We start from the raw sequence: 13,588 nt of genomic DNA on the forward strand, positions 1-13,588 counted from the left end.
ATTACTTTTGATTAGTACCTTTATTCATACATTTTAATATTAATATTTGTATTATGTATTTTTTATTAAAATATATCATTTTATTATAAACTGTAATTTATAATACAATTATATTAAATGATAAATTTATATGCATTTTTTTTTTACTTTTGATTACTATTTTTATTAATAAATTTTAATATAAATATTTTTATGATGTATTTTTTATAAAACAATTTTTTAATTAAAATGTGTAATTTTATTATACATTTGAATTTATAATAAAGCTGTGACTAAGGACAACGATGTCAATTACCGGCTAAATTAAAACATCGGCATGTCGGTCATCAGCATGAAAACACCAGTATGAAAAAACAATGGTTTATTTACAATTAATTACATACATTTATTTTTTATGAAGCTTATAGTCATTTTTTCTGTGTGCAATATAAAGAAACACCACCAAAATAAATTAAAAACTGAAAAAGCATGATATGAAGTAAAACATCAGCTCTATTTATATATATATATATATATATATATAAATATATGTGATAACCTTTTTTCCACCTTTGTTTTTACATTTTTCCGCATCAATTTCCATCTTATCATATTTGTATCTTTTTCAGCTTTTTTTGTTGTTGTTATTTCGTCCCGTCCGGTGTTCAACAGATCCAATCCATGTTCAATGGAGTTTATTAATTTTTAGAACAATAAAGCAGCTTGTGTTCCTCTCAGTGCATGTTTTAAAGCATCTGATGACAAAATAATCTGCGAATGTTTTTTATTTTTTGTTAAAACTGCTTTCGGCCAAAAATGTTCCTATCGGTGCATCTCAACATTCACAACACAGTTCAGCCTCTCGTACCTTACTGCTTAAATATCAAATCGGTGTTTTAGTTTCTGGGTTGTTTAAAGCGTCAGTGCATAGATGGTCGTCTAATGAAGTCTATAAAAGTTTTCCAGATGGAACTTTAATTTCTGTTACATAAATAGTCTTTATAACGGTTATTTAGTCTCAATCAAGACTTTAAAGCAACAGTTTTGTGTCATATATCTTCACTCATCACCTCTTTATCTCAGTGTTTTGAAGTTCAACATTAATGGCGTTAATGAGCCTGTGAATGTATGATGTATGTTGCTTTTAGGTTTTCACATGTCTAATATGTTTTTTAAAAGTGCTATAGAAATCAAAGTGAATTGTATATTGGATTGTTTTCTCATTCATGTGAGCTGCACAAATGATTTCAGCAGCTGATGTTTGTAATGAGGACAGACAGCGACATCTAGTGACCATTTCATATTGAATCTGCAAACATTGTTTCATTTCGGTGTTGGTACCGTTTGAGGTGTCGTATCATGTGTCTCAAGGTGTCGTGGTTTGGCGGCGGCATACTGATGACCAGCAGCTTCAGTCTGTCCACCTTATCCAGGTAATTTGGTATTTCTATAAGACACACAAATAGAAATGTATTTTAACAACAGCATGAAACACTTCACAAATGATCATTTATCCTGTTTCTTTCTCTCCTGTTCTTGGTGTCACTTACTGACAGTCTCTACGATGTCGTGGAAGAATCCGTATGGTACGAGTGGTTCGGGTAATTCCCTGAAGAACAGCTTCAGTGCCCCAGTGATGACATGAATGTCCTCCCACTGCGGGTCATCCAGATCCAAACGCTCTGATCACACAAACAGATCAAGAGACAGGATATAAACAGATGAAGGAACAGAAGAGATGGAAAACAAAAGAAGCCATTAGTGTAAAAATACTACATAACACACACAGATGCTTTAAGATTTTCAGCATCAAGCTGCAGTCAAAAAGAAGAAGGTCAAAGGTCAAGACAAGGTGAAGCATCTGTGTGAATTTGCATAGGACACTTATTAAATGACATGGCTTCTGTACACAGCACACATTCACCTTACTGTCTTATTGAGGACATTTCATAAACGTTATAATAACTCAAACCCTAAAAGAAAACATGATATAACACTTTACAATAAGTTAGCATTAGTTAACGCCATATTTAACATGAAGTAACTAATGGAAACAAATACAACTTACTTGAGAAGCATTTTTTGCTGTGTATCTGTAAAGTTAACCAAGATTAATAAATGCTGTAAAAGTGTTGCTCATTGTTAATGCTATATGAACATTTATGTATGATGAACACAATTTTGAAAATTAATATCAATATTTATTATATAAATAATTATTATTACATTATTAAAATATTAAAATACATTATTAAAATATTAAAATAATTATTAAAGTAATTATTCATCATTAGTTTATGATACTTAATGCATTTACTAATAATAAAAATCTTATTGTATCTTATTGTGAACCATAATGTAAAGTGTTACCAACTTTATAATTACATTTTTAGAATTAAAATAAATACATTCATTAATTCATTCATTTGTTAATTTACCTTTGAGAGCTGCAAATAAAATAAATTAAAATAAATAAATAAATAAATAATACTAATAAAAAATAAATAAATAATTTTTGCCTTATTTTCCAGTAAAAATATATTTATATATTTATATTTATATTTATAAAAATACAAATAAGTATGGTTTTGACAGAGATCTATCAAAATTTGGTGCAGTTTATGCTTAAATCATGATGGGTTAGTAAAAATAAACTTGTTTTCCCTTTGAATCAAGTCTAATGGGCAAATATCTTAATCTAGTAAGATGCAGAAATGTTACTAAATGTTCATGTCATTTTGCTTCTCAAGTAAATTCATCTTGTTTTAAGGATCTTAAGATATTTATACTGGAAAACAAGACAAAAAACACATTTTTTGCAGTGTTGTTTTCCAGTAAAAATATCTAAACATCCTAAAAACGAGATACATTCACCTGAGAATCAAAACTACATGAGATATTCAGTGTCCTTTGGTTATTTCTTCAGAGAAACAAGCGCATCACAGATTTAACGCATCTAAACATTAAGCGAAAAGTGGCGAGCAGAAGTGAGAAAGCAGAAGTTCTGTGGAGCTGCTGACATCAGACACTGAGAATACAGTGAGAACTCAATGAGCACTGAAAGCTGTCTGATTTGACACCAGGGTTATAATTCCTGTTATAAGTATAGATGGTAAACTGGTGTCAGATCAGTGTAAAAGTGCACAGTCTGCTTTACTGGAAACTACCTTGAACTAAATCCTCTGGGAAGAGATATCGGCCATCTGTGGTGATCGCTCTCTCTGGAAGAACGGACAAGAGTTACAGACCACGCCCTCATCATGACCTCATGACATCACACATTTTAGCACTGATGGAGCCAATCAGAATCCAGGAACTCAATCAGTTTTATAACTCTCTATTGAGCGCATCAATGAACACCCACAGGTATTTTTCCCATTTAATTTTTCCATAGTGAATTACAACATCTCAAACTTTGATTTAAAGCAAAAAAAGTTTCTGAGAATTGGACAAAAAGACAAAGATGCAAGACTGTGTACTTAACGTCTTTAATGTGGGAATGAACTACCGTCACATTAAACAGTGCCAATGACATAATCGAGTTAAAAAATCATTCCATCCATCATGATTTGATTGGATTGTGAAAAGCAGATTATGATATTATTGGTTAATACTAATGCCCTTAATGAGAAAAACAAAATTTTATTTCTTAAAATAAATTGTAAGAATAAATAAATTCGAATAAATTGTGCATAATAAGACCAGGAACATGTATTAACCCTTATGTTGTGTTCCGGTCATTTTGACCCGGACAATGTTTTTTTTTTTTTTTTCTTAATCCAAATGGAATAAAATTCCTTGACTTTGTTTACATATGGTATCTGAAAACACAAAACAAATTTGAAGTACTGTCATTTTATTGGTTTTATTTCACTTTGTTACACTTGTTGTGTTACCGGTCAAAAATGACCGGCCATTGGAAATGAATGGTTAGAAAACAAAATACAGAATATTAAGTGTTCAGGAGCTTCACAATCCTTTAGATGAGCACATGTGTCCTCTGACATGTGCACACACACACACAACACACAAACAACACTCACCACACACACACACATACACAACACACACACAATACACACACAACACACACAAACTTGCATACACACACAACACACACACACACAACACACAAACAACACTCATCACACACACACACACACACAACACACACAATACACACACACACACAATACACACAACACACAACACACAGAAACACACATAATACACATAACACACACACACACACACACACACACAACACACAAACAACAAACACACACAACACACACACAAAAACTCACACACCACACACACAAAAAACACAGACACACAACACTCACACACACAGAAACAACACAAACACACATACACAATACACACAACACACACACAACACACAACACACATACACAATACATACACACAACACACACACACAACAAACACACAACACACACAACACTCACAACATCCACACACACAACAGACACACACAAACACAACACAAACACACACACATCACACACACACACACACACACAACACACACAACACGCAAAGTTTGCATACCCTTGGAGAATTGGTAATTTATGTACCATTTTTAAAGAAAACATGAGTGAGCGGGCAAAACACATTTCTTGTATTTCTTATGGGATTCATATTCAACTGTAGGTTGTAACAGAATGACTCAATCATAAAACAAAACATGGCAACAAAGAAAAACATGAAATGACCCCTGTTCAAAAGTCTGCATACCCTTAGTTCTTAATACTGTGTATTGCCCCCTTTAGCATCAATGACAGCGTGCAGTCTTTTGTAATAGTTGTCTATGAGGCCCCAAATTCTTGCAGGTGGTATAGCTGCCCATTCGTCTTGGCAAAATATCTCCAGGTCATGCAAAGTCTTTGGTCGTCTTGCATGAACTGCACGTTTGAGATCTCCCAAGAGTGGCTCGATGATATTAAGGTCAGGAGACTGTGATGGCCACTCCAGAACCTTCACCTTTTTCTGCTGTAACCACTGGAGGGTCAACTTGGCCTTGTGCTTAGGGTCATTGTCGTGCTGGAATGTCCAAGAGCGTCCCATGCGCAGCTTTTGTGCAGAAGAATGCAAATTGTCTGCCAGTATTTTCTGATAACATGCTGCATTCATCTTGCCATCAATTGTCACAAGATTCCCCGTGCCTTTAGAGCTCACACACCCCCAAAACATCAGTGAGCCACCACCATGCTTCACAGTGGGGATGGTATTCTTTTCACTATAGGCCTTGTTGACCCCTCTCCAAACATAGCGCTTATGGTTGTGACCATAAAGCTCTATTTTGGTCTCGTCACTCCAAATTACAGTGTGCCAGAAGCTGTGAGGCGTGTCAAGGTGTTGTCGGGCATATTGTTACCGGGCTTTTTTGTGGCACTGGCGCAGTAAAGGCTTCTTTCTGGCAACTCGACCATGCAGCTCATTTTTGTTCAAGTATCGTCGTATTGTGCTCCTTGAAACAACCACACCATCTTTTTCCAGAGCAGCCTGTATTTCTCCTGAGGTTACCTGTGGGTTTTTCTTTGTATCCCGAACAATTCTTCTGGCAGTTGTGTCTGAAATCTTTCTTGGTCTACCTGACCGTGGCTTGGTATCAAGAGATCCCCGAATTATCCACTTCTTAATAAGTGATTGAACAGTACTGACTGGCATTTTCAAGGCTTTGGATATCTTTTTATATCCTTTTCCATCTTTATAAAGTTCCATTACCTTGTTACGCAGGTCTTCTGACAGTTCTTTTCTGCTCCCCATGGCTCAGTATCTAGCCTGCTCAGTGCATCCACGTGAGAGCTAACAAACTCATTGACTATTTATACACAGACACTAATTGCAATTTAAAAAGCCACAGGTGTGGGAAATTAACCTTTAATTGCCATTTAAACCTGTGTGTGTCACCTTGTGTGTCTGTAACAAGGCCAAACATTCAAGGGTATGTAAACTTTTGATCAGGGCCATTTGGGTGATTTCTGTTATCATTATGATTTAAAAAGGAGCCAAACAACTATGTGATAATAAATGGCTTCATATGATCACTATCCTTAAATAAAAGACATGATCAGTCATATTTTCAAAAACAATGCCAAAATTTCACAATTTCTGCCAGGGTATGCAAACTTTTGAGCACAACTGTAACACATGGATATTTCATCTTTTTAATGTTTTTATCAACTCTGAATATAACTGTTGTGACAACAAATTTCAGAATCAGAATCAGAATGAGCTTTATTGCCAAGTGTTCTCACATACAAAAGGATGTTTGTTTGTTTTTTTGGTGATAGGAGAAACAAGTGCACACAGAACATTACAGTGAGACACAGAATGTAAAAGAAGGTAAGAGTGTAAATAGACATACAAATAATAGGACATATAACAGAATGGTGTACGTACATGTGCAAGTGGTAATGTATGTGTAAGGTAGGGGTATGTACAGTTATTGAATTAAATATGTGAATTTACGTATGTACATGAGATATGTATTTACATTATTGCACTATGGGGGAGTCATGAGGCAGTTTAATTGTTCATCTGGTAAATGGCCTGAGGGTAAAAACTGTTTTGTGCCTGGATGTCCTGGCGCTCAGTGCTCTGTAGCGCCAGCCAGAGGGCAACAGTTCAAAGAGGGAGTGGGCAGGGTGTGTGGGGTCCAGAGTGATTCTACCTACACGTTTCCTCACTCTGGAGACTTACAGGTGTTGGAGGGTGGGCAGGGGGGCACCAATAATCCTCTCAGCAGTCCTGACTGTCCGCTATAGTTTCCTTCTGTCTGATTTGGTGGCTGAACCAAACCAGATAGTTATAGATGTACACAGGACAGACTTAATGACGGCCAAGTAGAACTGTGTCAGCAGCTCCTGTGGCAGGTTGAAGGAAGTACAACCTCTGCTGAGCCTTCTTCACAATGGAGTCAATGTGGGTGTCCCACTTCAGGTACTGAGAGATGGTAGTGCCCAGGAACATGAATGACTCCACTGCTGCCACAGTGCTGTTCAGGATGGTGGGGGGGATTTCTCCTGAAGTCCACTATCATCTCCACTGTTTTGAGCGTGTTCAGCTCAAAGTTGTTGTTACTGCACCAGACAGCCAGCTGATCAACCTCCCATCTGTATGCAGACTCGTCACTATTGCAGATGAGGCAGATGTCATCTGCAAACTTCAGGAGCTTGACAGAGGGGTCCATTGCAGTGCAGTCATTTGTGTACAGGGAGAACAGCAGTGGAGAGAGAATGCATCCAGTGCTAATAGTGAGGGTCCTGGATGTGAGCTTCCCCAGTCTCAATAGCTGATGCATATCTGTCAGAAAGCTGGTGATCCATCAACAGGTTGGGCTGAGCACGGAGAGCTGGGTCAGTTTGGTTGAGAAAATATAAGGCATTATGGTATTGAAGGCTGAACAGAAATCCACAAATAGGATCCTTGCATAAGTCCCAGGTCTGTCGAGGTGTTGCAGGATATAATGCAGTCCCATATTGACAGCATCATCCACAGACCTGTTTGCTCGGTAAGCAAACTGAAAGGGGTCCAGCAGGGGTCCAGTGATGTCCTTCAGGTAGGCCAAAACCAGTCTCTCAAACGACTTCATGACCACAGACGTAAGAGCAACAGGCCTGTAGTCATTAAGTCCTGTGATTTTGGGTTTTTGGGGACCGGAATGGTAGTGGAGCATTTGAAGGAGCAGGGAACTTCACATTGCTCCAGTGATCTACTGAAGATCTGTGTGAAGATGGGGCCAGCTGGTTAGCACAGACTTTCAGACAGGCAGGTGAAACACCGTCTGGGCCTGAAGCTTTCCTAGTCTCTTGTTTCCGAAAGACCCAGCACACATCCTCCTCACAGATCATAAGTGCAGATTGAATAGCAGGAGGGAGGTTCCAGGAGGCGTTGGTGTGTGTGAAGTGAAGGTCAGAGAGGGGGAGGGGTGTGAGACTGGGCTTTTCAAACCTGCAGTAAAACCCATTCAGTTCATCAGCAATTATTTGACTCTCTACAGAGCGAGGGAGAGGTGTCTTATACTTGGTGATGCTTTTTAGGCCTTTCAGCACAGATGCAGGATCGTTGGCTGAAAACGTGTTTTTCAGCTGTTCCGTGTAGCTTCTTTTAGCCGCTCTGATTTCCTTAGTAAGTGTGTTCCTGGCCTGGTTGTACAATGTTTTATCCACACTTCTGTAAGCATCCTCGTTGGCATGATGAAGCTGTCTGAGTTTTCCTGTAAACCATGGTTTATCGTTATTGAATGATAAAAATGTCCAAGTAGGAATACACATATCCTCACAGAAACTGATATATGATGTCACAGTATCTGTAAGCTTGTCCAGGTCTGTGGCTGCAGCTTCAAAACACTCCAGTCAGTGCAAAGCAGGCTTGTAGTTCCAGCTCTGCTTCACTGGTCCATCTCTTTACAGTCCTTTACAGTACAGGCTTAGCTGATTTTAGTTTCTGCTTGTAGGTTGGGAGCAGATGAACCAGACATTGATCAGAGAGTCCCAAAGCTGCTCGATAGACAGAGCGATATGCATCCTTTACAGTGGTGTAGCAGTGGTCCAGTATATTTCTGTCTCTGGTGGGGCATGTAATGTGTTGTTTGTATTTTGGCAGTTCACGGGTGAGGTTTGCTTTATTAAAATCACCCAGAATAATGATAAGAGAGTCCAGGTGTTGTTGCTCTGTGTCTATGATGTAATCAGCCAGCCGTTGCAATGCTGCATTCACGCACGCTTGTGGCGGAATATAAACACTCACCAGAATAAATGAGGAAAACTCCCGCGGTGAGTAGAAAGGCTTAGAGTTGATGAAGAGCGCCTCTAAATTAGGACAGCACATATTCTTTAATGCTGTTACATCTGTACACCAACTTTCGTTGATGTAAAAGCATGTTCCACTGCCTCTCGTTTTCCCCAATAACTCCACGATGCGATCTGCTTTGAACAGCTGAAAGCCAGGCAGATGTAACGCGCTGTCCGGAATGACTTCATTCAGCCATGTTTCGATGCAACACAAAGCAGCGGAGTTATAAAAGTCCTTATTTGTTTGAAAGAGCAGAAGCAGTTCGTCCGTTTTGTTGGCGAGGGAGCGGACATTGACCAGATGAATACTTGGCAGCGGAGTCCAAAAGCCACGTTGACGAAGCTTCACAAGCACGCCGGATCGCTTCCCTCACGTGCATCTTTTGGATCGCTTGTAGAGCACTGCTGCTCCTCCAAATAAGATGTCTAATAAAACATCAGAATAATCAAACACCGGCAAAAAATTATCAGGTATGCTCTGCTGAATATTCAGCAGTTCACCCCTGGTGAAACTGATCGAGAAAGAGTGGCAAAAAACATGATAAACAAACAAAAGTAACAAAAATGCAAGAGAGCTCCACACCGAAGCAGCCATCTGAGGCGCCATCTTTTAACAAAATTTGCAAATATGATCAGCTATATGCGTTGTAAAGTCCAGATTCTAAGCTTTAAAATTGCACATATTTTGTTCAGATCAAGCAAGTGGTTATTAATTTATTATGTAATTATTATATTACTATTGTTTCTGCAGGGAGTGATATTTTGATCTCTCTCACCATGATCGACAGCGAAGCGAAGTTTCTGAATGACTGCAAGATTCCCGCTCACTCTGTAAATACCATCAGTCTCCAACCCTGAAAATAAGATACATTTCTAGCAGCAGAAATTGTGGTAAAGAGAGAAAAGTGTAAATGAGTAAAATGAGTAAATGTACCTCTCCTCTCCACGGCCTCTGTGCACTTCCTGACAAACTGTGGAACTGTGTTTTTCTCTCTGTCACACAGCAGCTCCAAACCACAACCAAACACCTGATCTACAACCACACACACATGATCGTTCAGATGAAATTTGGATAGGACTTTAATTTTCATTTACATCAAATTAAACATGGCATCTACCCTGATCAAGGTCTGTAGAATATCTGTTGGTGTTTTAGCATGTTGTTCACCTTTAATAAGTCCTTTCTCCTGAAGCGTCTGCAGTGGAGGTCTTCTGAGAATTAACTTCTTCAAACGGCACTTCACACGCTTGCGTTCAGAGCTCTCCAAGTTTGAAATGGAGCGAGGGACTGCAGACACAAAGAGTACAAAAATGTCTGTGTGTGAAAGAAGAAAACTATTTTAAAACCAAGTTAGCTGACAACCTAGACAGCATTTTTGGTTGTCATGGGCATATTTAAACATTTGAAAAATGCCCAAAATGCTGTCCAGGTAGTCAGCTCACCAGGTTTTTAAACTTTTTGACACTTAGGACCCCTAAACATGATGATCACCTTATGAGGGACCTCTTTCTAAAAAAATATAAAAGCAACTATATAATTTCATGTATGCAGACCCATTTATATTGTGTGTGAATAACAGCAAGTGTGATATTATAAAGACATTTTGTGTACAAAAACAAAAAAGATATTGTCGTTATAAAGTGAAAACAAACTTTTTAAATATTTTTTTGGAAAATATTTACTTTAAGTATTACATTTACAGCGTATCTTTTGTCTAACATATTTTTTTAACCATATATTAAAAAAATCATTTTCAGTTCTATTCAAAATCATAGCACTTTCACAATAAATACTGTTCTAAAGCAGCTTTATATTATATTATATTATATTATATATACACACGTTTTAATTAACACAGAAGCACACTAAATCTTAAATATCACCAAAACACAGAATGAGACATTTCTGTCTATAACTCGACACTGACATTGATGCTCTGATGCAAATCAAGAATGCAGCTTCATGATTGCTGTAGGAAAGCGTCCTGATTACTTTCGTAACCTCTGTTCCCTGATGGAGGGAACAAGACGTTGTGTCGATGTAGTGACACTAGGGGTCACTCTTGGGAGCCCCAAACACCTCTTTTTGAAAAAAGGCCAATGGGAATTGGCGAGTGGAATTTGTATGCCACACCCCGGACATATGGGTATAAAAGGAGCTGGTATGCAACCACTCATTCAGGTTTTGTGCCGAGGAGCCGAGACAAGGTCCCGGCCATTTCAGCGGGTAGTTCAGTGTTGTGGCAAGAGGGACACAATGTCTCGTTCCCTCCATCAGGGAACGGAGGTTACGAAAGTAACCAGAACGTTCCCTATCTGTCACAGAGGGGCCTCTGCCTGAGGAAGACGCAGTTTACCGACAGGGAAACAATTTAGTGGAAGATATCACATGGGGTCACCTACGGGGAACCACCACATGTGGAGCACCTACCTCAGTACAGGGCCTAATTAGCACACGTACTGGGCCGGCAGCGAGTTTCTCCGTAAAGTTTCTCACAGTCATCAACTTGTGAACACGACTGGGAGTCAAAAGCGCACGTCTTCACCTCATGGGAGGGGAAAGGCGCTATGCGTAAGTGGTACATCTGGCCAGCTGTCCCGGAACTTACCTGTGCGGACCTGACAACACACGGGACGAAACCGGCTCAACCTGGAGATTATAGAACCTCGCGAAGGTGTTGGGTGTTGCCCAGCCCACTGCTCTGCAGATGTCTGCCAAAGAGGCACCACTGGTCAGGGCCCAGGAGGCCGCTACACTTATAGTAGAGTGGGCTCGTAGCCCCACGGGGGGCAGCACGTCCTGGGCGTGATATGCCATCACGATGGCTTCAACGACCCAGTGGGCGATCCTCTGTTTGGAGACAGTGCTTCCTTTCCGCTGTCCACCAAAGCAGACAAAGAGCTGCTCAGAGCTTCTAAAGCTCTGCATGCGATCCAAATAGATGCGTAAAGCACGCACCGGACACAGCAACGCCAAGGCTGGGTTTGCCTGCTCCTGGGGCAGCGCTTGCAGATTCACCACCTGATCCCTAAATGGGGTCGTGGGAACCTTGGGCACATAGCCCGGTCGGGGTCTCAGAATCACGTGAGAGTAACCCGAACCGAACTCCAGGCACGATTCGCTGACAGAGAACACCTGCAGGTCCCCTACCCTCTTGATGGAAGTGAGCGCAGTCAGGAGGGCAGTCTTCAAAGAGATTGCCTTAGACTCAACTGACTCCAGAGGCTCAAAAGGAGCACCCCGTAGACCCGAAGGACTACAGAGAGGTCCCACGAGGGCATGAGGTGCGGTCTGGAGGGATTCAACCTCCTAGCGCCTCTCAGGAACCTGATGATCAAGTTGTGCTTCCCCAAATACTTACCATCCACTGCCTTGTGATGTGCCGAAATGGCGGCTACATGCACCTTCAAGGTGGAGGGGGACAGCCGCCCCTCCAGCCTCTCCTGCAGGAAGGAAAGCACTGATCCGACTGTGCATCTCTGGGGGTCTTCTCGTCGGGAAGAACACCACTTAGCGAACAGACTCCACTTCAAGGCACACAGGCACCTCGTAGAGGGAGCCCTAGCCTGAGTGATTGTGTCTACCACCGCAGGAAGCCCAGCCACTGTGTGCCAGCGCGTCTATACTGAGGGGTGCCTAGGTCAGGGCGTACCAAAGCGGCAGTGGGAGGATTCCCGGGAAGCAAACAGGTCTACCTGTGCTTGACCGAATCGACTCCAAATCAGCTGGACCACCTGGGGGTGGAGTCTCCACTCTCCCCTGAGCGTAACCTGTCATGACAGCGTGTCCGCTGCGGTGTTGAGGTCGCCTGGGATGTGAGTGGCTTGTAGCGACTTGAGGCGCTGCTGACTCCAGGAGGAGACGGCAGACGAGTTGTGACATGTAATGGGAGCTAGACCGCCTTGACGGTTGATATACGCTACCGTCGCCATGTTGTCTGTCCGGACCAACACGTGCTTGCCCTGGATCAATGGCCGGAACCTCTGCAGAGTGAGCAGTACTGCTAACAACTCGAGGCAGTTGATGTGCCAACACAGCCGCAGGCCAGTGCAGGAGTCGGCGGCTGTGTGCTCTTGCATACGGCTCCCCAGCATGTCTTGAAGGTGTCCATCGCAACCACGACACACCTGGAGACCTGCTCTAGGGGAACCCCTGCTTGTAGAAATGCAAGGTCGGTCCAAGGGCTGAAGAGGTGGCGACAGATCGGTGTGATGACCACGCGATGTGTCCCATGGTGTCATGCCCATCTCGGGACTCGAGTCTGAAGCCAGTGCTGAAGTGGTCTCATATCCTTCAACCCGAGCGGTGTGGCAACCGCCGAGGATGCCATATGCCCCAGGAGCCTCTGAAAAAGTTTCAGTGGAACCACTGTCTTCTGTCTGAATGCTTTCAGACAGTTTAGCACCGACTGTGCATGCTCGTTCATGAGGCGCGCCGTCATCGAGACCGAGTCCAACTCCAAGCCGAGAAAAGAGATGCTCTGAACCGGGGAGAGCTTGCTCTTTTCCCAGTTGACCCGAAGCCCCAGTTGGCTGAGGTGCGTGAGCACCAGGTCCCTGTGCGCACACAACACATCCTGAGAGTGAGCTAGGATTAGCCAGTCATTGAGATAATTGAGGATGCGGATGCCCACTTCCCTTAGCGGGGCAAGGGCTCCCTCTGCGACCTTCGTGAAGACACAAGTGACAAGGACAGGCCGAAGGGGAGGACCTTGTACTGGTAAGTATGGCCCTCGAAAGCAAACCGAAGGAAGGGTCTGTGTCAAGGTAAGACCGAGACGTGGAAG

General features: G+C 41.6%; 1 protein-coding gene across 6 annotated transcripts in view; it reads right to left on the minus strand.

Moving 5' to 3' along the window:
* The window catches only part of LOC127445769 (rho GTPase-activating protein 9-like), a 78,606-nt gene that overhangs the window by 4,307 nt on the left and 60,711 nt on the right, over window positions 1–13,588 (minus strand). For 3 of the 6 annotated variants that reach the window (XM_051706081.1, XM_051706080.1, XM_051706083.1), the window contains 6 exons: window positions 9,970–10,089; window positions 9,736–9,834; window positions 9,578–9,655; window positions 3,147–3,200; window positions 1,530–1,661; window positions 1,321–1,426 (listed from right to left, as the gene is read on the minus strand). In XM_051706081.1, coding sequence (XP_051562041.1) covers window positions 1,321–1,426; window positions 1,530–1,661; window positions 3,147–3,200; window positions 9,578–9,655; window positions 9,736–9,834; window positions 9,970–10,089 — 589 coding nt within the window. The other 3 variants (XM_051706082.1, XM_051706086.1, XM_051706085.1) reach the window with 3 other exon arrangements.

This window comes from Myxocyprinus asiaticus, chromosome 9, assembly GCF_019703515.2.
Source record: "Myxocyprinus asiaticus isolate MX2 ecotype Aquarium Trade chromosome 9, UBuf_Myxa_2, whole genome shotgun sequence".
Taxonomy (NCBI): domain Eukaryota; kingdom Metazoa; phylum Chordata; class Actinopteri; order Cypriniformes; family Catostomidae; genus Myxocyprinus; species Myxocyprinus asiaticus.